The following is a 25,266-nucleotide window of genomic DNA, read 5'->3' as shown; positions in this document are numbered from 1 at the left end:
ACCCAAAGATGAAAAAAAGAAGTCATGTGAAGCTTTATTAATAAATGAAGACTATTTATTACTTCAAGTGTTAATGGTAAAAAAAATTCAGCACAGCTGTTGCATTTAAAAAAGTGAAACTACATTAAGTACTATGTTTCTAGTTCAGTAAACAGATGAACCCGATGTCCTTTAATGACATAATAGTTGAGCATTATACAGTACATCTTATGAAGACCCGTAAATTAAAGAACTACTTTTTAAATTTAGTGATTACAAAAATTCTGCATTCACAGCTTTAGCTTCTTTTTTCTTCCACGACCATCAGGAGTACCATCCATTTTGCGCTTCTGTGCCTGTAAGGTAAGTTTTCAGCAAGTTATTGTGATACAAAAAGACTGTAAGCAAGCAATGCGTTTTAAGTCAAAGCAGATGGAGATGAGCAGCTTGAAAATGTGATAAATTGCAAATGTTGTAATATGACAGATATGCACATCCTCCTCAGGATAGCTGTGGGTTTTTTTCTATTCTTCCAATTCTGAAGGGAATGATTTTATAGAGGTAAAAAGTGTATAGAAGCAAATAAGGATGTTTCCAAGCTGCCTATTTATGAAATGGTATTTCTGAATACCTTTTTAAATATTCTGTGCATAGTTCTAAAAAAACTTATTAATCCATCACTCCTAACTTTACTGATTTCTGCACATCTGCAAAGTAAGTTGTGCTTTAAGTTTTTGATATGACAGTTTTAGGCAACAACTCCTCGAACAAATCTAGGCAAGAAAATGGGTAAAGTTGGTATTTCCTTTACAAAACAGGCCTGTGTGTTTAGCAATACTTTGACTTCAGTCAGCAAAGGGAGCAGTTGAGCATACCTGCTGCTTTCCCAAATCTAGCTCTAGAAGCCAGTTCCCCGGCCAACTCCCCATACCAGGAAAGTGATGGCAAACGGCAGAGGAAACAAAGAGGAACACCTGAAAACAGACCCTGTAGCATTCTCAAAGTGGGATGAATGGTCTGCATCCCTCAGTGGTAAACATACAACTTCTTTAGGGATAAAAATAATCAAAATGCCAAATAAATCTCTGGTTTATTTTACCAGGGTGAACCTATACAGTGTACCAACTCAGTGATCCCAAACGTAACAAGTTTATCAGCTCCAAAGCATGTGAGCTACAATTTAGAACCTAAACTTATTTGACATCCACAACTGTACTAGCTGAATGACAGCGTGAACTTGAAGCAGCTCTTGACGTTGCCCTATAAGTTTTTTGTTGTTGTTTTTAAATAACTTTAGATATCACATGTTCTAGACAATTAGGAAAGCACCCCATCTTCAAATGAGCTTTTCCACAGGAATAACATTTTAAATCTTACCGAAGATGGTTTTGGTCCACGTTTCTTCTTTTCTGCCTTTTCCTTTTCTTCCAGTTCCATGTTTTCTCTTTCAATCAGGGTGATTAAAGTATTGCATCTCCTTTGCAGCTCCTAAATGGCACAACATATCCACTCACTACATTAGGCAGCCACTTAATGTAAAAATCATCTTAGAAATGCCTGTAAGTTTTTTGCTATAGCTTGGCAGAGCAAAAAAAGGCATGCAATAGTTTGTGATAGTTACTGGCTGGATTCACAGGAATGGATTTGATCGCAGATGTTTGCTTTCTCGAGTATGTTTGTATTTAACTCAAATTGAGGTTCATTTTGAAAAACGGTATCTTGGAATTTCAAATTTCTCCTCCCATCAAACTTTTTAGTTTACTGCATTTGCCACGCACTATAGGTGCTGGGAAGTCTATAAAAATGTAATGTATTGTGTACATGTGCATACCTCAGCATTTCAGAAGCTATTTAATTAGCCTGGTGTATAACTGTGTTGTGCCAGGCATTCATGAACAAAAAGCAAAACAGGTTAATACATACCATGGCAGTTCTGGACTTGAGAAACCAGTCAAATCTGAATTGCGGGGAGTTTCGGATACACTGTCTTAATTCATCATAGACATTTTCTTTATCAAATCCTAGCTTGTGAAGCATACAGATCAGAAAGCGATCCTCCTCTTCAGTGTAATTCTTCCCTTTATTAGTACCATATGATATTCTCAGCTGGTGGAAAGGGGCTTTGTATCTGCCAATCTAAACAAAACAAAAAAGATCATATAAAACTAAGAAATAGTTCAAAATTAGTATGGAATTGTTTTCTATGAAAGCAGTACATTGCATGAATACAGGCAGACGAACACCACCGATTTAGAAAACAAGATCTTTTATGATCTCTAGTGCTAAGCCACCACATGTACGGAACTGGGAGTTCTACACGGTGCATTTACCAACGCCATCTAAACTGGTAAATTGTGGGTTAGACAACAGACAGCTTTTTCTGTGATCTTTTGATTAATGGCAATGATCCTTTTTAATATGCAAAACCTCAGGAATGGTCAAAGTAAGAGTAACAAGGTATGCGAGACTGTAGCACACGGTTCAGCTGCATTCTGGCTAATTGAGTCAGACGCCGTTCTTCCCCTGACTTCCTACAAGAGATAACTAACTAGTCAACCCCGAAGTGGGGGGAAAATTCTGATACACTGTCTTAATTTACTGCAAATCTGTTCATTATGAAACCCTGGTTGGTGAAACACATCAGGATGAAAGCCTCCTCTGCTTGGTAAGTCTTCCCTTTTTTAGGTGCACTAAATACATACATATATATATGTGTGTGTGTGTATATAACATATATATAACCAGAATATATTTTTGTTAAAAATATATATGTATAAATATATATACATTTTTCAGTTACACAGGGCCAAAAAAAATTTCTGCTTCTTCAAAAAGCATGTAGTTAGTGGGAGTGTGTTATATGGCACTGTGAACTGATTGTCCTATGATAAAGAGGATTGTTACGAACAACGGGTTAGGCCGTACCTGGAGCTCTCATCGTGGCTGTCAGCCAGGACAGCGCTGCCATAGAATGGAAAAGCTATAGGAAGCAACTGCTGAGGAATACGCAAAAGAGGCAAATTCCATGCCCAACCTGTTGTTTTCACCCTTTAGTAACGCTGGCTAGACGTAAGAGTGCTGCATCTCGCCTCACTGGCACAGGGAAATAAAAGAAGCAAGAAACACAGCAGATAGATACCTTTGTATCAAGTGCTTTTTTTATGCTGATTCGTCTCTGAATTCTGGCTTCTCCTCTCTCTATCTGAGCCATGATCTTCTCTATGTCTTGGAGTTCATTGCATCTTTCCCAGAACACAGCTAAGAAAAGAACAATTGATTAGGTTCTTATCATGCATTTCAAAAGTTAGGGGGTTTGTACCTTAAAAAAAAAGATGTTGCTTCCTTTTACCAGAACTTGCTGCTGTATAGAAATAGGCCTGCCTTTACCTGATAAGGAACCTTCACTTCCCCTATCGCCTGTTGCAGTATTACAAATGCTATTTGAAGGGGGCAGATAGAGGGGTTCTCGGTTTAAATGAGGTGCGATACGGGCCAGAAAGGTTTTTGGTAGCCAAGCTCCTTCTCAAAGAAAACATCTTAAAATGGAAACTGATACAACAGAACAGCAATACGTTTTTACAGAGGGAAGCTGGAGGGTAACTGAGTAGCCAAAGACAAGGGCAAGTGTCTAAAAGACAATTAGGTGTTTAAATAAAACTGGTTTTTAAAATATTTTTTCACATCTGTAAGCTGCTATATACCTTTAAAAATTTAGCCCCGGGACCTTGCGACTGCACTGCAGTAGGAAACACTTCCGAGACATCAGAGGTAAGCAGCCAAGTGGACTTGGGTTACGAAACCCAATAGCCATTATATATTCAGACACAAAATGCTTACTGTAGCCCACTCTTGACGAGGATGGGGAAAGAAAGGTGTAAAGATTCAAGAAAACTACTGGTTAGTGAATGCAAGGAAAAGTAAAACTTCAGTTAAGCGTTGTTTCTCGCATTTCTTTTTGCAAAAATTAACAAGAATTGAAGACAGCACTATCCAGTTAGATTTAGGATATATTAAAGTGAGTCAGTAACAGTTTATATGCACATTTTATTACAGCTTTAATTATGCAGGGGCTAAACATGGTAAAACCTGGATCAGTAGATCCCAAATCCATCAGTACAATTCTACCCTGAAAGTCTTCAAGAGTCGTTTAAGAAATTGTCAGAAGATGGTACCGTGTTCGTAGGCAGTTCACACCAGGAAAGCAGCATTCGAGATGATAGACTCACAGAGCTGACTGCTTCACAAGCAACTCACCTGAATACTCTATGACTTCCTCCGGGGTTTTTCCTTCTACTTCCCGTGCTATATTTTCAATGTCGTCGCGGCCCCACTTCTCATTAGCTTTGATGAACTGGTTAAAATCTCTCTTATTCCAGTTAGTGAATCCCTGTATAGCAATCAGAAGGAAACATTGCACAGAAGCTCAGGATTTGTCTCTCTCTAAATTTGTTTCAACAGATTTCTTTAAAATTGTCTGTAACACTTCCATCATTCCAACAATATTAAACCTCTGCGTTCTCTGCAGTTCAATGTTAGTAGGAAACCTGGTTTTATACTGCAGTCACTCCATCTAAATAAATACTCCATAATGATTAGCGCGTGGCCTCTGACTACCTACTAGTTTTGGATAAGAGTCTTCAGCTCATAAATTAATGACTCCTACCAATAGCCTCTGAAAGAGAGCGCGGGATCACTTTTTAAGAAGAAAAATCCCTCAAGTGAAGCAGTAGTCTCTATAATGGTTCTGTTTTGTCAAAAAAGCCTACCAAATGCCATCAGCCATTTTCCTTGGTCACTCTCCCTCAGAAGGAGACCTTGTCCTCTAGTTCCATGCCCCCAAAAATACCCCATGAAAATATAATACCCAAAAAAGGTGTAACGGGCAGTAACCTGTTTAAAATTTAAATGTACATGCTACCTAATTATATTCCTATTCAGCTCATATCCTCTTTAAGAAAGGGACACTGCTGCTACCAGGCAGTTTAGGAAACCCGACCCCTTCACCCTGCAGGACTCACTTCCACATGGGAGTGATGGGCTGGCAGCAGATGATACACTTTAAATAATGTGGAAAGTAGCTCATCCAGCTGTGCAGCGAGTCTGCAAGGCCCCACGGCTGAGGGAAGATGTCCCAGCCTGCAGTCAATGCAAGCTTGGGAAGCCAGGCTCTGACACCGGGCTAGGTCTTACTCTTCAGGCTTAAAACACGCAGAACGTAGGTCAGATTCAGTAGGAGCCGAGTGCACTGATTTGGTGCACGTTCTTCAAAGGCATCCAGGCCCACAACAAACCTAATGCTAACCTTTTCAGTCAGAACCAAAGTGTGCAGCTGTGTTAACTGCGGCATGTGTGAATCAACACAAGAGATGTTCCTGTAACACTGTAAAACACAAAGCAAGCTTCAGCTGGTTTCAGTTTTGCTAAAGACCCCACTATACCTGGGTTAGAAGCTTCTCTTTTTCTTCTAGTTCTTCATCATTAAGAGGTTCAGCCTCATCAATCTTAAGCTGCTCTTCCTTTTGTGCTTGGGCTGCATTTGGCAAATCAGGATTACGAGGTACCTGAAAGGTTTCGCATTTTGTAAAATTTTATTACTTTTTCACAGATAATTGCTAATCATCACTTTTCTGTTAGTATAATCTAATCATTTGTTCAGCTCAACATAATTTTCTTTCATTTAAATTAGCGTGAAAGGCAGACCAAGTACATAGTCTCTGCTGCAATGCACGAATTCCTCAATTACCTTGTACCCAATTGTTTTCCTGTAGTAGAGAATCTCCTTTTCCAATAGTTCAAACAGGCGCGGAGGGAAGAACTGAAAGTCCTGTACATTTGGCTGTTTTGGAGGCCGTGGTGCCTGAAATAGACACAAAGTTTGTATTTGACTCCCTTTCACATCCAATAATCTGACTTCAAGTTTATGAGGAAAAAAAAGCACTTTATTTTTACAAAAATGCACTGTCTTAACCAAAAAAAGGCCACACCATGCCAGAGACAACGAAGACAACTCCAACCATGAAGAATTCTAAAAGCGAACACCCTGTGAGAAAAGGGGAGTGGGTCTGTTGGGAGGAGGAGGCCGGGGAAAGAGTCACACACGTGCATCCCCTTCAACAACGCTCAGGTGTTGTGAGCAGCAGTAAGAAAATATTCCACAGGTACGGAAAGTTCACAGCCGCTTAAAGAAAAATAAAATAAGGAACACCTTGGTTTTACCCTCCCAATGTCTTAGAAATTTCATCCTGCTCTTACATTTTTCTCACAGAAGTTTGTCTCATGTGCTCTGGATTTTTCTAAATTTAAATTGCCTCCCCACTTTATAAAAGTGAACGGAGCACTTTTTATGAATAAAGACCAATTTCTCACTTTCAGCTTTAACCATTTGCCACACACACTTGAACAATTTATATTTTTTTAATTAGTCAACTCACCTTGGGTGCTTTTGGCTCGCTGACTCGAAGAGCCTCTCTGAAGTAAGCATCCACAGCGTAATTGGCTTTTCTTTCTCGTTTAGGTGGTTCAATCCACTCTGTAAATGCCATCTATAAAAACAAATCCCACCACCCCAAAAAATATTAAGACTAAGCCTTGCAAAACGTTCAGACCACCTACAAGTTTTATGTAAAACTAGGTTTAAATCTACTTCATTAGATAAGTAATAAAACTTATACGCTATTTTCATGCATTATATTGTATTTTAACCAACACTTCTTAAATAAATGTGGTTCAATCATACAACTTAGTGCTTTACTCCAAAAGAAATTTAAACATTACCTTCTGTTTTTCTCTGTAGTCTTCCCCTTCGAAATTATACACACTGGACTCCGTATCCATTGTGAAATTCCTAAGTGAGCTTTCACCCATCTTTGAAAGTTTTTCGTTCATTTCCGCAGTCTTGGAAGAAGAGTAGCAATTTTGAAAGGTACTTCGTTATAAACCATCTCATTTACAACAGCAGAAAAACCAAACAATTGACCAATATGAAAACCCTCAATAGGAACAACCCCTATTCTCCCAGTTACAATCAAGTTATCATCCAGGGATATACTATCTATACCATCAAATTGAAGACTACAGGTGGGTTTTTTCAAAATGTTATCTCACCTTCTTTGCACCTCTTTCCAAAATGTGATCAATATCTTCATCTGTAATCTCACTCTCCTTGGAGGCAAACACGTGCGTTGCTCCATGCCTAATCATTTGCAGCATTTCATCCTTCCCAAGTTTATTCAGGTTTTGATCCACCAGCCTTCCTGAAGACAAAAGCATTGGAGGATAGCAACTAACCGAATAGTTCACATTAAGGAAGGAGCACTACATGATTTGTCTCCCCCTTACATTTCAAAGTTAAAGCTATATCCTCTCAGTAAAGGAAATTCCCAATGAAGGGAGGGGAAAAAAAAGAGGAAAAAAAACCCCAAAGCCAGCAAAATCTAGCCAGGGACCACATACATTTGCTTTATGATACATGAATTGTGTTCAACACACATCATTTTGGATGTGAGGTCTTCCAGATAAGCTTTGTTATGGTGCATGTTTTCACAGTTTCTAGACACATGCAGACACATGTGCAGACGCGTGCAAACCTTATTGAATCCTTTTTTCAGAAATAAAGTTACCGATTCCAATCAAGTCAACCAAGAAGGTTACACATTGTCATCACTTCTCCCCGTCTGTTAAAAAAAGGCAAGGCATTCTCCAATGCAAGAATTTCTACAGTTCAAAGAAGTTGAGTGCTTTAAATAAAAAAAAAAAAAACAAAACAAACAAAAACCTGACTATATTCGCTTTAAATAAAAAAACCCACAAACCTGACTACATGCACTTGTACATGTGTATGACTAGGGAGGTAATCAAAAAATTAGTGAGGAAAAGCCTATCCCTACAGTAAAATAAATTTTCCAGTAGATCAGGCCTTTGCGCTCTTATCTTCAGAGTCTGGCTGAAGCAAAAGCAACATTCCCACTAATTCTAATTAGTTGATTTCACCATGGTTTACGAGTTGTAAAAAAAAGAAGAGAATCACATCATATCTACAAACAAATTGCCTTCATATACTTGCCTTGCTGAATGACTATGGAATCTAGCCGGAGTTTCATTTCTGCACGTTCCACTATTCTTTCTTCCACTGTATTGTCTGTGATAAACCTGAACACTCGAACAGTCTTTGTTTGGCCAATTCTGTGTGCTCGATCCTAGGCAAAAAAACAGGTAAGAAAAAAATTCAGTACTTGGTTTCCAGTCTGACTATATAAGTAGTCTTCAATTTTGATTAGCTTCAACATACAAATATACAAAACAGAATAGCATGGGTTAGTTAAATCGTTAGAGACAGGCAGTTAAAATGACTACCCACAATAACACGTTATCTGCATTGCAAGTTTTAGGGTGTTTTTTTTCAATAACATCAACAGTGCATATGTCTCTAGATGCCGTAACTAAAACCAGTGTGCGTTTGGGTTTGGTTTTTTGTTAAATCACACAGGGGAGAAGACTGGATGCTTCTGACCTTATGTAACCTTCTGTAAAAACTCAAATTATTTAAGAAATTATCTCTGTACTGACCAAAAGGTACCCTTCTCAAACTTGTTCAGCTGTGCCATGAATAGTTCAAGAAACACAAGGCACCACCTCACCTGACTGGCAAATCATTAACCCCTGTAAGAATTAGTGCTCTGACCATACACCTTTCGAGGTAGCTGGAACTGTCTCGCTTTAGCTTCCAGACATCGGTTCCATCATTCTTTTGAAATTATTTTTTGCTAGACTATTTGAGAACCTATAGCTTAACTGAAATAATTAAAATCAAATTTCCAAGTTTTGTCACTGAAAGGCCTCATTTGTCAAAAAAAACCACTGGTAGTTTTTAAATAGCTTTACTCTCTTATTTGGTAAGTAGTGACACTTCACACTACTCCCTAGGTTGCAGTCACATGCAAATCTACCTAAAAAAAATAAATTAAAGACAGCTGGTATAAGGAGCTTGCTCACTTACTACCACAAAAGCAGACTTTGGAAAGTTTAATTCAGCGTTTCTTTGTCTCATTCCCAAGGTATCAGAGAACACAAACACATTCACCTCTACTCCCCACAGAAATAAAGCTTTATAGTTTTGGGATTGACACATACCATGCTAGATCTTTTCTTTTTTTGGAACAAAACAGGCTATTCTCATTAAATACTGCTAAGAGTACTGTAGCATGCACTCGGCATTTCCCACTGCATAAATATCCCAATAGATCCCAAATATATATCCCAAATGCGACGAAAGGTTCCACGGAGCGGAAGCTACACTGGAACTGAAAATCAGTCTTAAAAGTACTGCTCCTGTCCTAAACCAAGAAAACTACCAGTTCATTTTGGAAATACTGTATCATGCTACACACACATTTCTAGCAAAGTTCTATGAGAAAGAGAAGAAAAAACCCAACATGCAATTTCCATCTGGATTCTTACCATGGCCTGGAGATCGACTTGTGGATTCCAGTCTGAATCATACAGAATTACAACATCAGCAGTAGCCAAATTGATTCCAAGACCTCCTGCCCGTGTACTCAACATGAACACAAATTTTGAGCTACCAGGTTCATTATATGCATTAATAGATGCCTAAATAAATAAAAGGAACATATATTAGTTGAACCAAATGTTTCACAAGTACTATTTTTCTTAAATGAAATACTTAAAATTTTAAATACCTGTCTCTCGTCATGTGGTGTTTGTCCATCCAGTCTACAATACTCATAATTTCGCCACATACAGTAATCTTCCAAGATATCTAGCACTCTGGTCATCTGACTGAAGATTAAGACTCTCGAACCTGTTTGGGTAAAAAGCTTCCTTATGTTTTCACCAAAACTGAAGATTTACCCAACTCTGCAAGTTTACATTACCAGAAAGGGAAGGAGGGCAGTTCCATATACTAGGAAGAAAAGTAGTTAGAATTTCAGAACCCACTATATAACACAGGGCTGCAGCTGCAGATGGCACGGCAGCTGTGTGGGCCGTAGCTGCCTCCCGGGGCTAAACCACAACTTTTCGGAGGCCAATGCGGGGCTTGAAGGGTTCCAGGTAACGACAGATGTGACTGGAGCGTGCTAGACCAAATTCATGGCTGCTACAGCTGTTTGGCTACCAATTGGCAGGCTCCTGTGCTTGCCATGGGGCTTCCTTGCCTCACTATATACTGGAGTCTAGTTAGCGGCTGCCTTTTTGCTTTTGTTTTCTGTTGTACTCCTTATCAAAACGTTACCAGGCGCAGCAGAGTAAGATGACAACACAAATATAAAAACATCAAGGAGTATAAAGAATGAAATTTTGAAGTATTTGGTTTGGATTTAAGACCACTAGAAATAAAGTAAGTTCTTCTTAAAGACTTGTCAGTTTACTTAACCTGCCAAGAACAACCTCCAAAAAATAGCCAGTAATTTATACAGATACACACAACCATTTCCAACCTAGTTGAGATTTAAGTATAACGTAGAATATTACAAAGCTTCCGCTTGCCCTGATATTCTCCTAGCATGATTTTTTTTGTCCTTTGGACTCAAGGTCTAGTATGACCTCTCTTTTGTTTAAGATGATCATATGATTTAAGACCAGGCCAATTTTAATTGCCACATCTCAACAAAAAGCCTAATAGTAGAAAGAAACCAAGATAAAAAAAGCACTGTAACCACTGAATTCCTCTTTTGTAGTCTTATAATGACGCATATCGCCACAGTTGCTTGAATGATACCTGGATACAAAAATACCGGTTACTTTTGTATTACCTAAGGCTGAGGTTGGGACTTAAGTTTTACTTTTCTGCAATGTCTCCCCAGTCACAAACTTTCCTCCACTCCTTTAGCCAAGTTACTTCCGTAAGCATACTCATTAAAATAACGAGCTAAAATTTATTCCAGAATCAAAAATTCTGTGGCGACTGAGTTTTACAGTAATGTATTCCAGAGCTATGTCCCTACTATCAAATACATTTAAAGTAACTGAGTGTTCCCCAATGTTTGTGTGCCTTAAAGAATTCACTCAGGTGCTGCCCAAAATCATATCCAGCAAGAAAGACCAACATTTCACAAAGGATTTGACTTTAATCCCATGTGAAGACCTTAAATCTGAAATGGTATTCCACGGCAAATCAAAGGGGTGGCTAAAACGCCACAGGATTATGGTCCAAACAGCTAATAATGCTAAGAAAGAAAATCTAAAGCCCAGACCAACTGCTGTTTCTGCCATCTCAATTTAGCCATAATGGACTATTGATCCCATTATTTACGAAGGCACTTCACAAACTGTTTTTGCATCAACCATTTAAGACACTGTGCTTGACAAGCTGGTATCATGCCAGAAACCAACAATAATCCTGCCTAAAGTCTGCTGGTTTTCGCTCAGAATGCAGGGAACATTAAGAAGCACCTACTTTCATTTTTAATCGCTGAACCAAGCAACTCTCAAACACCACCAGTGAGACGCATACCTTGTTCTTTCAACTTCGGTAGCAATTTGTCCAGTACTACCATTTTGCCACTGTTGGTGACCAAATGCATATCTGTCGTGTAAGGTGGACCAGGTTCTGCCCCATCAAAGAGATACGGATGATTGCAGCATTTTCGCAGCTGCATGAGGATATTCAACAGTCTCATTTTGTCCAGCTTCCCAGCTGAATTCAATATATCTATGTCCTTCATTAAGATTCGTGTATACCTACATCAAAGACAGAAGAACTTTTGTAACTCAAATGAAATCGGCCTTTCTTTAAATGATAAATATAGCCAAAAGCTCACCCTCCCCCCTCACTTAATCAGGTAACTCTCCCTGATACGCATGGTTTTGTCATCACGAAAGTGTCACAAGGGAATATGTATGAGTTGGGAGTACACCAGAAGGAATTAAATCAAGTTCCACACAATAATCAAGTCACAAGCAGCACATTCCTTCTGAGCCTTAATCAAGTACGTGAATTACCATTCTCGCTGCATTTTGCTGAGACCCACATAAATTTTAACCTCCTTCTTTGGAGGCAAGCTTTTCTCCACATCAGCCTTAATGCGACGTAGAAGGAATGGTCGTAGCACCTGAAAGAGATTGCATCGTTAAACGTATTTTAGAAACTGAAACACTGAACAGGTCAACAGACAGAAGCGGTGCAGATGCTCTCTGTCATAAATGCTCAAACACCAGAACTATTACCAGACCATCTGAAAAAGCAAACTATATGGACAGATTATTATACACGGGAATATACATGTACCATCTTTGGAAGACTCAAAAATTAGGCAAAAAAATCATCTTTCAGCTGGCTCCATGCCTCCTGATTCTTTTTTGATTTTCCTTGACTGAGATATTTATAGTCTCTTCATAGACAATATTTTTAATGTAAGCATTTCAGAACCCTGAAAGCCAGAACCATCGACCCTTCTCTCCCCTCCAAAACAGCTTCCTTTTCAAGAAACAGATTGTCTTCTGAGCTTCAACAACCTATTCTGAAAGTCTACGATAGTCTCTGGAATAAGCTATCTTAGCCTAATATTCTGTCATTAGAAGAATTATTTAGAGCCTAGCTTAGATAAACATAACACATACACAAAAAGCAGAAAGACTTACCATATGGAGACGTTCCACCAACTTTTGATCCCCTAGACAATTGTTTGTATCAAACCATGAATCAAAGTCCTGTATCAACAAAATCATTGGTATGTAAGAGGTTACCTTTCAAGGTGCAATGTCATTACAATGATGAATAAATACAACTCAAGTGATTCTTACGTAGGCAGTAAGTAAAAGAACAAATTACCCACTTTGGTCTATTTTTATGGAAACCTCTATAACACAGCATCTTCCAAAACAAACCTCAAAACCTACATACCATTGGAAGGAGGGGAAAAAAATTAAAAAAAATCAATATGCGAGTCCTTTTCTGTCGAAAAAGATTCACTTTTATCACTCCATTGGAAAAATTCCATCCAGAAGAAGTTTACTACTGCGGCATTTGATGAAAAATGGAAAAGTAAAATTTTGGTATAATGCACCACAAGGCTTCCCTTTCTACAGATGTTACACTCCCAGTGCATCAAAACAGTTAAGCCCATGCTTCACTTTGTGAAGTCTATTCCTCATTATATAGCATCTCCCAACTCACAGGGAAGAAGTCTTAGGTAAACAATAAGGTAACTTACAGTTGAACATAAGAACAAAGTTAGTTGGTTTAGCCATCAGAATGTTTAAACCTAGTTTGAAATGCAGCAGCGATCACCTTCCCATTGTGATTTTAAATAACTCTTGTATCTGCTAAGCTCGTAACAGCCCTTAAAAACGGCCACGCTGAGAAAAACAGTCTACCCTACTGTACTTCACAGTTCTCGAAACATTTCTAACGGCCAATCCACCACTATCAAAAACTAATACTGGTAACTACACATGGTCAAACCCAGCAAAGTTAATTTAATTTGATTAGCAGAAATGAGAACTTACTTCAGAGGAGTTAAAGACATCTGGCAAAAGGAAGTTAAGAAGCGCCCAGAGTTCATGTAAGTTGTTCTGAAGTGGTGTTCCAGTTAACAGCAGCCGATTTGTAGTCTTGAATTCCCTCACAATTTCTGATAACTGAAGGACATTGAGACATGAGCAAATATAAAAATATTACTAGTCCCCACACCACCACTTCATAACTCACACAAACCCCTCTCTTTAGTGAAAGTATAAATTACCTTTGATTTTTCATTTTTAATCCTGTGGGCTTCATCTATAACTAGATATCTCCAGTTAAACTTTTTGAATACTGACTTCTCTTTGATAAGCATTTCATATGATGTTACGCAGACATCCCATTCTCCAGGCAACAACACATCTCTGACAAAGGCAGCCTAGACAACAAGGTGACAGTTAGTTACTGAGGCTTTGTCAAATCTAAAACGAAAAGAACACGCTACTGCTGTTAAAATTTTAAAACAATGTTGCTAATAAACTGGAAAGAAAAGATAAAATTAATTATAGAGGCAATATAACACACAACCATTGTAAAGCTTGACAATTTTGTCAGTGCTGAAGCTGCCTAAAACTCTTGGGATAGAGCAGAGAAGGGATTTCAGCTCTAACTTCTGGCTTTGGAAACTGCAGACGACTACCCTACACACATGAGGTTTTCAGTAGCTGAACTATAAGATCAGAACTCAAAATTAATTTTTTGTAGGTTTGCTTTGGGGTTTTATTTAAGTTTAGAAAAAGGTAGGGTTTGAATATTTATTTGGCTAACTGAACAATTTCTAGAACACCGACATCCAAGGTTAAAAGCAGACACAGTAATTAGTCAGAATTCAAAATACAGAGATGTATAAATGTCAAGAACTTAACTCATATACGCAAGAAACACAGTGAAGAAAGAATAAGAATTTTTGGATTCAAAAAAGATGCACTATAAAAATCACAAGATATCACACCTGGACCAATGACCTCCAGGCTATTTAAAGTTTCATCAATATTTTTCTATTCTCTAACCCAACAAACTGATAATAGAGCTAGATGCCCTTAAAATAAAAAAAAAAATCTGCTGACAAAGGCAGAAGTTTAATGGCACCAGTAATAATTCTTCCTTCCATAAATAAATGGGTAACTCCAGTTGACAAATCTACAGATGTGCCACCATATTCAATCTTTTTTAAGTTCTCTTTGCTGTGCTAAAAAAAAAAAAGTAGCAAAGAATTGATATGGAAGTAATAAAACGAGAAGGACTGAAATATTAAGGCCAGAAGAGGCTGAACAATATTTTCTCTTTTAATTGACAACATTCAAGCCAAACAACCACTTTTTGCATACCACTTGTAACAACCAGCCCACTTTGCCCCCTCCAACATTAAGATGACAACTGCTTTCAGAACAGTTCCTTAGTGACACACCCCATAATCCTCTTAAGAACTGCTGCTACAAGCAATATGACGTACTGTACTACATAGAGCAGAACACAAATTACTTTTTTACAGATTTATATATTCATACAAATGACAGCACTTTACATGAAACATTTTATTTTCCTATTTTAAGATTTGTAGGGTTTTGTTGGTCTACACGGTGTACTGTCTTCACCAAAGGAGAGAGAAAACCTCTCTCAAGGTCAAGAAATTATGAGTGTAAAGTGATGAAGCAATAGCTGGGCAACACACACGTGAATTCTAAGCTGGTTATATTTTAAGTAGGTAGCACTTGTTGGTCTTACTGTTTAACCACTACAAATCCAAGTAACATCCTTCCCTCTGAACGAAAGGTAAAGGACAGCAAGATTGCATGCTGGATTTACACGGGAAAAACAACTGCATCAAAACTTACTCGCTGGTCTTTGTCACCTATCAAACAAACTGCTCGAAGTGTAGGTACCCATCTCTTGAATTCATTCATCCAGTTATGTAGAGTGGACTTGGGAACTAACACCATGTGAGGACCAGGAATATTTCTGTAGTGTTTCATATACCCAAGAAGAGAAATTGTTTGCAGTGTCTTCCCAAGACCCTGTAAGAGATGTTAACGTGTCAGAAAAAAAATCTCACAGGAAACACCTTTAAAAAGCCCAACAGGGAGCTCTGAGTACAACATGGAAGACACAGCAGCCTGAACAAACGAGTGGGATATATTTAAGACAGTGCTACTCACAAAAGGCATCAAAATCTTGGTTTGGAAAAGCCTGCATGGCTTCCCACATTTAGTAAAAAAAAAAAAAGTAATAGGAGTACCATTTCCAAACCTTGGATTACGAAGTTAGAATTTTGCCTTACCTTTCAAATAAGACAGCTCTTAGAAGTACCAGAAAACAGTATTTCATAAAATTTTGTTTTGAAGAGTAGGGTGTACTCAAATTATTTACTTAGAGGTCAATGAACTTTACAAGCTGGACATATGCATTCTCTTAAACTTGAAATAAAGTGAATAAATTAAGAACTCTGTAAGGAGGCTTTTACTGGCCACAACATGATGTCACTTCTTGTGAGAAGAAAGCCAAATGTGCGTGTAAACAGCTGCATATGTCAAAGAAGAAAACAAATACTGAGCTTCTCTAGAAGTACTCTTAAGTGCTCTGTTCTTTGTTCAACAGAAATATCATTCATATCACTTAAATAATTAAAAAATATTATGACTCGAACATATGGGATTTAAGATACCCGAAAACCATCAGTGCAAGTTATTTTTGCTTCCAAAACTCAAGTCTTTGTCTTCAAAATAACCACATTCCACCTGGTGTAAGATGCGGAAAAGTGTTTGCAAGCTGTGTGAAAGGCATTAGTAAGTTCAAAAGGATTAAAATTTAAGAATGAATCCAAAAATATTTAAATGTAAATATTTAAACTCCTCAAGATGGATTTTGGAATACCACAAATCCAAGGTCTTACAAAGTTTCCCAGTTGTTTTTGTTAAAACAAGCCTGCTCCACTTAGAACAGTACTCAGCAAAAAAAACTTCCTCTATTCGTAAGCACATATGTCGAATCTATATTCTGTATTATCCTTGATCTATTTCAAAATTAAACACGTTACTGAACAATAATTTAAACTCATTTGTCTCTAATTTATCTTTAAGAAGTTTTATTACACAAAAAAGAAATTACCAGAAGGCATGAGAAATGCAATATACTGAAATATAATTAGATTTTTGGGTTTTTTCTTATCTGCTCCTTATGAAAAACAGATACAACTAAAATCACTCAGAGGACAAAAATGTATCTGCTTGTCAAACTACTACAATTTCTTCTGCATTCATCCCTCCTCTTTCAGGGAAAAAGAATAAAAACAGAAGCAAAAGCTAACAGTGCTGGCTGAAACGTCAACGGTCACAGTGTGAAGGAAATTTTAACACAGCTCTCTAGCTACATCTCTTTTTGCATCATTTTTCCCAGAAAATTTCCCACTGGTGTAGCTCTTGCTGCTGAGATCAGTCCACACAGGACACTCATATCCTGCTGTCTGTTTTATTCTAACAACAACAGGAAGTGTTCCCGCATTTGTTACTCTTTTCATACGTGACACTCCCTTCATAAGGGCCACTTGAGAATACCATAACAAAATAGCTGCAATTTAGATAAAAAAAAATAGAGGACACCTCATTCTATAGAACAACTCCCCTCTATTAAATTTTATTTTTCTAAAGGTTGACAGATTGTCTTTTCGTATGCCTATTTCTATTTCTGTGTGGTTTATTTCAATTAAGACACCTGTGACACTTTTAACATTAGTGACTTCACACCTACTAGAAAAGTAAGATTTGGCAAATTATATGTTGCATTTTGTGCTATTACAAAACCCATATATATAGCTGAACTAAAATTGTATTGTATCGCATGCGCTCACAAGTCCTCAGAAACATGGGCTATGTTCATACCATTTCATCTGCTAGGATGCCATTGATGCCGTTTTCATACAAAGAGATGAGCCAGTTCAATCCTCGAACCTGATAGTCACGCAGCTTTCCCCATTTAACATCTAAAAGACATGAAAGAATAGACTAAAAGATCTGTAAAAACTTACCCAAGCATTTCACCACCCCTTGCCTGCTAATTGACACCGATGATCTAAGCTATAGAACAAATTCAAGTAGTAAATTCCAAGGACAATGCAGACTGGAGACAGCAACGTGTTAATTTTGTTTCTGCAAGCTGCTCCAATAGCTTTGTTTTCTGCAAAAACCCAAAATACATATAAATTCTAACTCTACCAGAACCCCCCACATCAGAACACAGTTGAAAGTTAAAACAACAGAATACTGGATTCTCTCTTAAATGAACTGGAAGCTGTTAAGTACTTTAAATTGTATCAGAAGATTGGTTACTTACGTAAAATTTGTAAGATGACAGACTTAAAAACAGGTAGCTCTTTCCTGGTAATTAAAGTATAGCAACTGGATTTCTGAAGGGTGAGACCCACTGGGCTATCTTTCTAGCCTGACAGAAAATAAACAGTGCCTCGCTAATACATTCTGTCCCATTAGACTGGTGCTGGATTTTTTTTCCTCCTTCTCCTGTTCCCCAGAATTATTCACTGTCCTTGGGAAGGACATAAATAATCTTCATTTCAGACAATATTTTGAAGGAAAAGGACAGGGGGGAAAAAAAACAAATCAAACCAAAAACAAAAAAGAGGAAACATACATGATGGAGATTCTTCAAATCGAGTGCAGACATTAGTTGTCTTGGAGCTTTCTGTTAACAGCTCCTCGTCTTCCTCCTGCTCTGTTCTACGATGGCGGTAGCTGAAAAAGTGCAAGAAAGTTAGTTAGTTTCTGACTCATCTGAAAAGATGTGAAACTGTTCCAAAATCAAATCTAACGTCATTGCAGTACAAAAACGCAAACGCACAAAGAAGCTTCTAGCAAGATTCTTCAAAAGAACTGGTGTTTAGCTGATCAACTGAAATGCTGCTTTTTAACTTTTTAGAGCCACTTAGTAAGGTGACTACATTGTTAGCAGGCTCAAATATTAAAGAAAAGTGACTAGAAAGGGATAAATTGTGTGCATCAGTACTGGCCTTTAACTACAAGACAGGGAATGACACTGTATTGGAGAGTTCTGGAACATCTGCCAAACGCTAGATATACTGAGCCATATATGCTGTAATGAAGGCAATCCAAATTTCTAGACTTCTGAATCTCAGGCCGCCTGTAAGACACAGTCTACTGATGTTCTCTGTGAACTCTTACAACTTAAAGCCATGAATGCTCTACTTTTCTTCCCCCGCTTTTCTTCATGCTGGAAAACTTCTAATCATGATAGTGCTTTACCACCAACACAAAATTCTTACAACTCCTAGAATTCTTAAAGAACCCTCAACTTACAGGTGGGCAGTTGAAAAACATCACAATTATACAGCAGAAAACACACACCAAAACAGGACAAAAGACTAGCAAGTTTAACTTACGCTTCTAAAGTACAATAAAATCCATAATTACAGTACAAGCTGGCCTACATGACATCACTCACTCGCCAACTGACAGTAAATTCTGTTTCTCATCCTTCTTTATTCGTGGACGTCCAGGCTTCATTTTCAAAGGTGAAGTTGGAGTTTTCTGAGCAGCGGGCTGAATGAAATGAGCAAAAAGCTCAGTCTGCTTCAACAGATATTCAAATCTGTTTGCTCTGTCGGTTTGCTGTTGACAAGAAAAATTAAGTGGAACAAGTGTGAGATGTTTCAGTATGTATTCATTCAAAAGAAAAAGCTAACAAATGCTTTTTAAACAATATAGATTCACATTTCTTCATATACATACCTACAGTAAGACAGAAGAGATGATTTATGTCAACCATATAACTGTTGCTGAGAGATTCAATACTCTTTCATTGGGTCACGGCTAACCTTTGCTACGCAGTTGCAAGACAGACCTACACTAAGACTGCAATCTGGCTTTGGCATAAGGACTGTGTGAGCATCACCGGACATGGCCAGAATTCGCTTAAGAACCATCTCCTATCAAAAGCGATAGTCCCACTTCCAGAAATTTAACCCCACCCAGCATGCACAGGATTCTTCAATGAACTCGTTTATCTCACTGACCTGGCAACAACTATTTTCTACTGCATTAGTTTCCTGCCTGCTCCATGAGATACACTACCTCACTATGGTGTCAGATAAGCAAAAGAGCTGGCATGAAAGGGGGCGGAAAGGACAGAAGAGCCCACAGCTGGAAGCCAGAACACCTACTTCAGCAGCAGAGACCTCTCAGATATGCTCAGCCTAACTTGTCTGACTGCCCCCTTTGATATGAGTTGCTGTTTCTGCTGTGCAGAAAAGATTACAGGAGACAATATTAGCATCTAAAAGGTTCAGTTCCTTTGAGACAGGTTTCATCTGGGATCAACACACCTTCCCAAGGCCACATCAAGACTTCAGAGCAGACAATCAAGACAGACAACAGTTCCAAGCTTAGCAGCAACCACTCTGACATTCTGCCAGCTGCCACAACATAACCTGGTATTTAGCAACTTGCACAGTTTCAGGAAGTCACTTTTCTTAGTAAAAAGGAACAGATGTTCCAGACTTCTGCAAGAGCAATGCCAGCTCTCTGAGTGTTCTCCTCTTTAAAGCAAGCAGTTCCTGCACTAAGTGAAAGACAGCGGGATAGAGTAGAAAGAGACCAAGAAAGAGATCCTGTACGTACCACAGAAGAGTCAGACTCACTCTAACTATAATCTAAAGCTTGATTGACATAGCTACAATTCATACCCACTGAATTAAGGTTTTCCTCTCTATTCTTCATAGTTTTGTTTGTTTCTTTGTTTACTTCGCAACAGTTTCTGAAGTTTAAACTAGGTAAGATCTTACTAATATCCAAATTGCTGACCCTTATTTTTTAAGTATTGTTTCACGGGTTGTGCGAAAGAGAAGTAGATGAGACGTAGAGTGCATTGCAAAAGTTTCCTCGTTCTAAAATTTTAGTGAGGAATCTTGTTCAAGTTTTGGCGCTGCACACACATCCCCCTCATTTTCACTGTGCTTAAGGATATTCCTTTAAGAGACTAATAAACATCTGTATTTTTAAGACAGGACACAGACAAGAACAGTCTGTACTCTGCAACCTTGAGCTAGCCCTCTACCAACAGAGAAACTTTTCCTGTTTTCTTTTCCAGTGCATCTTCTGACTACTGCAACAGTAAAATACAATCCTCCTTGTAATCGTGCCTGTCTAGAGACCAGAAGAGAAAACTCCAAGTTCACTTCCTTCAGTTTGCCAGGAAGTAGCACAAAGCAATTAGCAGAAGACAACTGGGTTATTTTCAATGGCAAGAAGAAACAACACAGGAAGTAGCAAATTACGAGAGTCGGTTTCACTTTCCTATGAAGAAATTCCACATGCAGTCACAGACACTGCAATTACGAACAGGAAGAAAGGAAAACAGGGAGCAGCAGATGGCTCCATCTCTTATATCCAGGATATAAAAACAAAAAATTAAGGAAAATAGTAAATTTTCTCCTATCTAACCCATGAAGCACAGAATCACCCATCTTCAAAATTCAAGCACTCTAACTAGAGCTTCACAAAGAACAATTAAACTTTAGACAAAGCTAACAAAATCCCTTTCAGCCTAGACAAAGTAAAAGGGTTGAGAAGTTGGCCAAGGTTTACCTTTCTTTTTACTGCTCCCCCCCCAAAACAGAAATTAATATACTTTTCCTACAAAGGACTGCTACTCCTGTAGTTCAAAAATAAGTTTGGAATATAAAAGTGATATAAAAAAGGTCCTAGACTTCAACTGATTCCATACACTGAGAAAGTAAGGCAGCAGCCATTTAAATACTTATGGGCACTTTCCTAGAGGATCCTTCCATTTCTGACTGAGAAAGTGACTACTCAACTCTTCATAACCTCCCTTGCCTACAGGAAGGACAACTCTATGGATAACTTCAAAAGCAAGTTGACAATTTTTTATTACATTTTTTTCCCCTAAGACATTTGAATATTTCCGATTATATCATTCTTCTAAATCTAGAGCACCTCAAAGCTGCTAGGACTATACTTCCTAGAAATAGCAAAACACATTAACAGTTATTCCCACAAATAACTGCAATGGAAATGGAGAAAGAGGAGAGGACCAGCGAACAAAATGATAAAAAGGAAAAGGGTCTGAGGGTTTTTTTTCTGCCTATGTTTTGGTTTCAAGTTACTTACAGATTTTTGAATAACTAGACAAAGTTTTATAAATCATGTGAAGAGATTTCAAACAAGCAGAAAACTCAGTCTATTTTAAGCAACTGCATAAGTACTGGATAGCTGTACACATTTCCAAGTAATACATACCATTTTCTCTTCGTACGTAGGATCTGCTTCCTGGATTTCTTTTTGTTTTCCTGGTGAGGCATCATCAAAAGATTCCTGAGATGAAAAAGAATTAGAAAAAAATTATTTTCTGAAAAAGGGAAGACACCCACGTAAAGGAGAGTAAGCTTGTTTCAAATTACTATCTATCCACATCAGATAGCACAGCCATCTTTTGCTGCTTTGATATAGTCAGCTTTCTATTACTTATTGTAAAATTACCTGGAGATGGATCAAAGATCCCTGCCAGCGGGTGAGGGACAGAGCTAGATCTCTGTAATCCGATTTAGCTCCATCATTAAAGCATCACATCAATATGAATGAGAGATACAGCTGTGGTCCAGGAGCTCGGCATGCCGCTTCTAGGGTGCCAAGCCAAAATCCTGCTAAAGTTGTACTGTGTAAGAACTAGCTCCAGTCTCAAAGCAAGAATAGTTTCAAGTTTTTTTCCTTTCTGCAGACTACCCCGATCCCTCATCGTTCTGTACCAAGGGAACAAGTCTAAATGAGAACCTGACTGCAGTTTTGTCCTGCAAGCAGAGTAGGAATTTAGACAAAATGCATTTTTCTCCTACTTAGTTTACCAAATCAAATAATTGTTGTTATCGCCAATAGTACCATTACTAACAGAAAAAAAATTGGTTGGGTGGGGGCAGTCCTTCCTCATCCCCTTCTGGCCAAATCCTTGACATACTGCCTTCAATTATTCTTCAGATCAGGGCTTTTTTATCCTCTTCTCTCCTGTTATTAGGTTAACTCCTTCCCCATCACCTCCCACATGTAATTCCATCTTCTGTTCTTAAAACCAACCAAAAACAATACGATGATCCTTCTCTGGTAAACCACGCTACGGCAATATATTACAAAATAATTCTTGAAAGGGTGAGAAAAGGTAACAAACGAGATGCCTTCAAAATCATTATTAACCATGTGCTTAATTGAGCCTCATAAGAGCTGAGCTAAATTCAGTCTTTACTGGCCAACGTAGAACAAAGGAACAGGAAAGTAAAACAACCTGAAACAAAGGCAGAAGAAACAGGGGATGTTTGTGGGCGGGTATTTCCTCACAAAACTGGTAGGTAAGGCGTGCAGAAACAGAAGAATCCTACCACAAATGTTTCATTCACCCGTCAAAATATAAAGAACTGAGCATAAAAAGTTACGGCTAAAGATCTTCTAAACTCATCCCCAAATCTTCTTGCTCATTTCCCACTGGATTTAGTCGACACCCACCTACCAGTCAGCACAAGCACAGGACCGTTTGAATTTCGGTATGAAATTCATCTTTCTCCTGAAACGCCTAACATGCGAAACACAGAAACGCAGCAGCGCGCCACCTGATCTTGTCACGTGCCATAAAGATGACAAAACCTCGCAATATAGCTGGAGAGCGAGAAAAGCAGTCTCTCGGACGACCGCGACCACCAAGAAGCTACTTCAACTGAAACGTCACTTTACGCAAGGTAATCCCTTCCCCACGCAAAAAGGAACTAACTTGGCAAGCCCGGAGAGAGCCCTCGCACACGGGCGCCTCAAAAGCACGCGTTTCACAGCCTCCATGCACTTAGCCCCGGCCCGGAATTGCCCTATTTTTGCAGGTTCGAGCAGGACTTTATTACCCACAGTGCTTTGGCTACTTGCTCATCCGCGAAATATGGCATTTGCAAATTTATTTAGATCAAGTAGGCTTGACTGTGCGGCATGACTCAGAGTACAAAACACCCAGCGATGAAAGCAGGACCAACCAGTTCCCTCGTATCGTTAAAGAAACAATGCTGCGATAAAAAAACTGCATCTCCAGGAAATCACTCAAACCCCTTGAAATTTCTGGAATAAGCACCTGTTGCCAAAAAAAAAAACCAAACCAAACCAAAAAAACAACGCCTCACTCCACAAAAAAAAAAGTTTTGAACAGCTTTATAAGAGAGAAAAACGTTACTGTTTTTTAGAACACGGACATGCTTATCGCTGACGCAGGAAGCACCAACGATGGGAAGGCTTTCCAGGGAGGAAGGCGAGGAGAGAAAGGCCACTTGCGAGGAGCGGGCAAGGAGCCCGTCGAGATCTCTCGGAGGGGGGGGGGGAAGACGGCGGACGCCCCTCCACAACAGGAGGAGGAAGCGAAGGGGGCTCCCCCTGCCCGCCCGTCACCTCGCTTCGAAGATAAATAAATGAAGTGACCTGGCGGCGAGGCCTCCCCGTGTCCCCGCGGAGGAACGCGGCGGCCGTGTGCGGAGGTGGGGGGGGGGAAGGGGAGAAGCGTGTGTGTGTGTGAAGCGGAGAAATGAGGTCCCGTCCCGTCCCCCCCCCTACACACACACACCCTGCCCCACCACCGGGCCGTTCCCCGGCCCCGCCGTCCTCCCCTCCCTCCCTCCGGGTCCCCCGGGCGCCCGGCACGGCCCCGCGCCCGCCCCTCCATTGTCTCCCGCGGCCCCACGCGGCCCGGGGACGCCCCACCGGCGCCGTCCCTCATGGCGGGCACCTGCCGCCACGCAGCCGGGAGCGTCCCCGGGGCCCAGCGCGCCGAGCCGGGGAGAGGGGTCGGGGTGTGTGTGTGGGGGTCCCCGCCGGGGGAAAGCGCCTGACCTCCATTTCGGCGTCGCCGGCGGCGGAGGGCGCCGTCCCCGCGGCCTCGCTGCTGTTGGCGCCCGGAGGCGGCGCGGGCGGCTCGTCCGGTTGCGGCGGCGGCAGCGCCTGCTGCCCGGCGGACATGATCCCCGCCGCAGACAATGCTCTGCCGGCGCCCGGGCCCGAGCCCGGCTGGCTGCGCGCTGAGGGGGAAGGAGGCGGCCGCCCCGGTGCGTGCGTGTGTGTGAGGGGGTGCTCGGAGGCTAAGCAGCGCGCTAAGCCCGGTGCGCCGCCGCCGGCGGAGGCCCGTCCCCGCTGCCGCCCCGGCTTTCCCGGCGGGCGCCCACCAACCAGGAACCGAGCCGGCTCCCCGCTCTCGCGAGAGCCCGGCCTCCGGCGTGCGGCGCGGAACGGCGCGGCGGGGCCCAGTGCGCGGGCGCCGGCCGCCGCCTCGCGCCGGACTGGAGGCGGCCTCGCGACGCTGTGACGTCACCGCCGCGGGCGCTAGGGAGCGCGCGCGACCGCCCAACGGCCGGCTCGCGGAGGGGCCGTTGGGGCCTCCAGCCGCCGCGCGCCTCAGTTCTGAGGCGAAGGGGCGGCGGAGCCCTGGCCCGTGCTGAGGGGCCACAAAAAAGCCCCGTCGCCCAGCAGTGCCCTGAGGGAGCGACAGGCGGCTTCAGGCTCGCACCTCGCCACAGGCCCCGGCTGAAGGGCACAGGGCCGCTGGCGCCTGCCCGGGCTTGCTTTTGCATGGAAGCGGATAACAGCACTGCATTTTACAGTGACATTACAAATAACACATCTTTGTTGAAAATTAGGACAAGAGGAAACGGCCTCAAGTTGGACCAGGGGAGGTTAGATTGGATATTAGGAAAACTTTCTTCACTGCAAGTGTTAGCAAGCACTGGAACAGGCAGCCTGAGTTGAGTCGCCATT

The 25,266-nt window shown here is 40.5% G+C and overlaps 1 protein-coding gene across 1 annotated transcript; it reads right to left on the bottom strand.

Moving 5' to 3' along the window:
- Window positions 1-33: 33 nt before the first annotated feature.
- SMARCA5 (SWI/SNF related, matrix associated, actin dependent regulator of chromatin, subfamily a, member 5) lies at window positions 34-24,742 on the bottom strand. The gene is made up of 24 exons (XM_054204321.1): window positions 24,349-24,742; window positions 21,742-21,816; window positions 18,929-19,095; window positions 18,101-18,201; window positions 17,335-17,435; window positions 15,295-15,474; window positions 13,683-13,838; window positions 13,447-13,578; window positions 12,580-12,648; window positions 11,941-12,050; window positions 11,453-11,679; window positions 9,678-9,799; window positions 9,436-9,588; window positions 8,038-8,174; window positions 7,084-7,228; window positions 6,754-6,873; window positions 6,411-6,521; window positions 5,723-5,836; window positions 5,418-5,540; window positions 4,234-4,366; window positions 3,119-3,237; window positions 1,903-2,115; window positions 1,357-1,467; window positions 34-335 (listed from the first exon to the last, which is right to left on the bottom strand). The coding sequence occupies exons 1-24, from the start codon at window positions 24,472-24,474 to the stop codon at window positions 270-272; spliced, it is 3,111 nt and encodes a 1,036-aa protein (XP_054060296.1). The 5' UTR covers window positions 24,475-24,742; the 3' UTR covers window positions 34-269.
- Between the last annotated feature and the right edge of the window lie 524 nt (window positions 24,743-25,266).

Source organism: Rissa tridactyla, chromosome 5, assembly GCF_028500815.1.
Source record: "Rissa tridactyla isolate bRisTri1 chromosome 5, bRisTri1.patW.cur.20221130, whole genome shotgun sequence".
NCBI lineage: Eukaryota > Metazoa > Chordata > Aves > Charadriiformes > Laridae > Rissa > Rissa tridactyla.
This window is presented reverse-complemented; position numbering and strand designations above follow the sequence as displayed.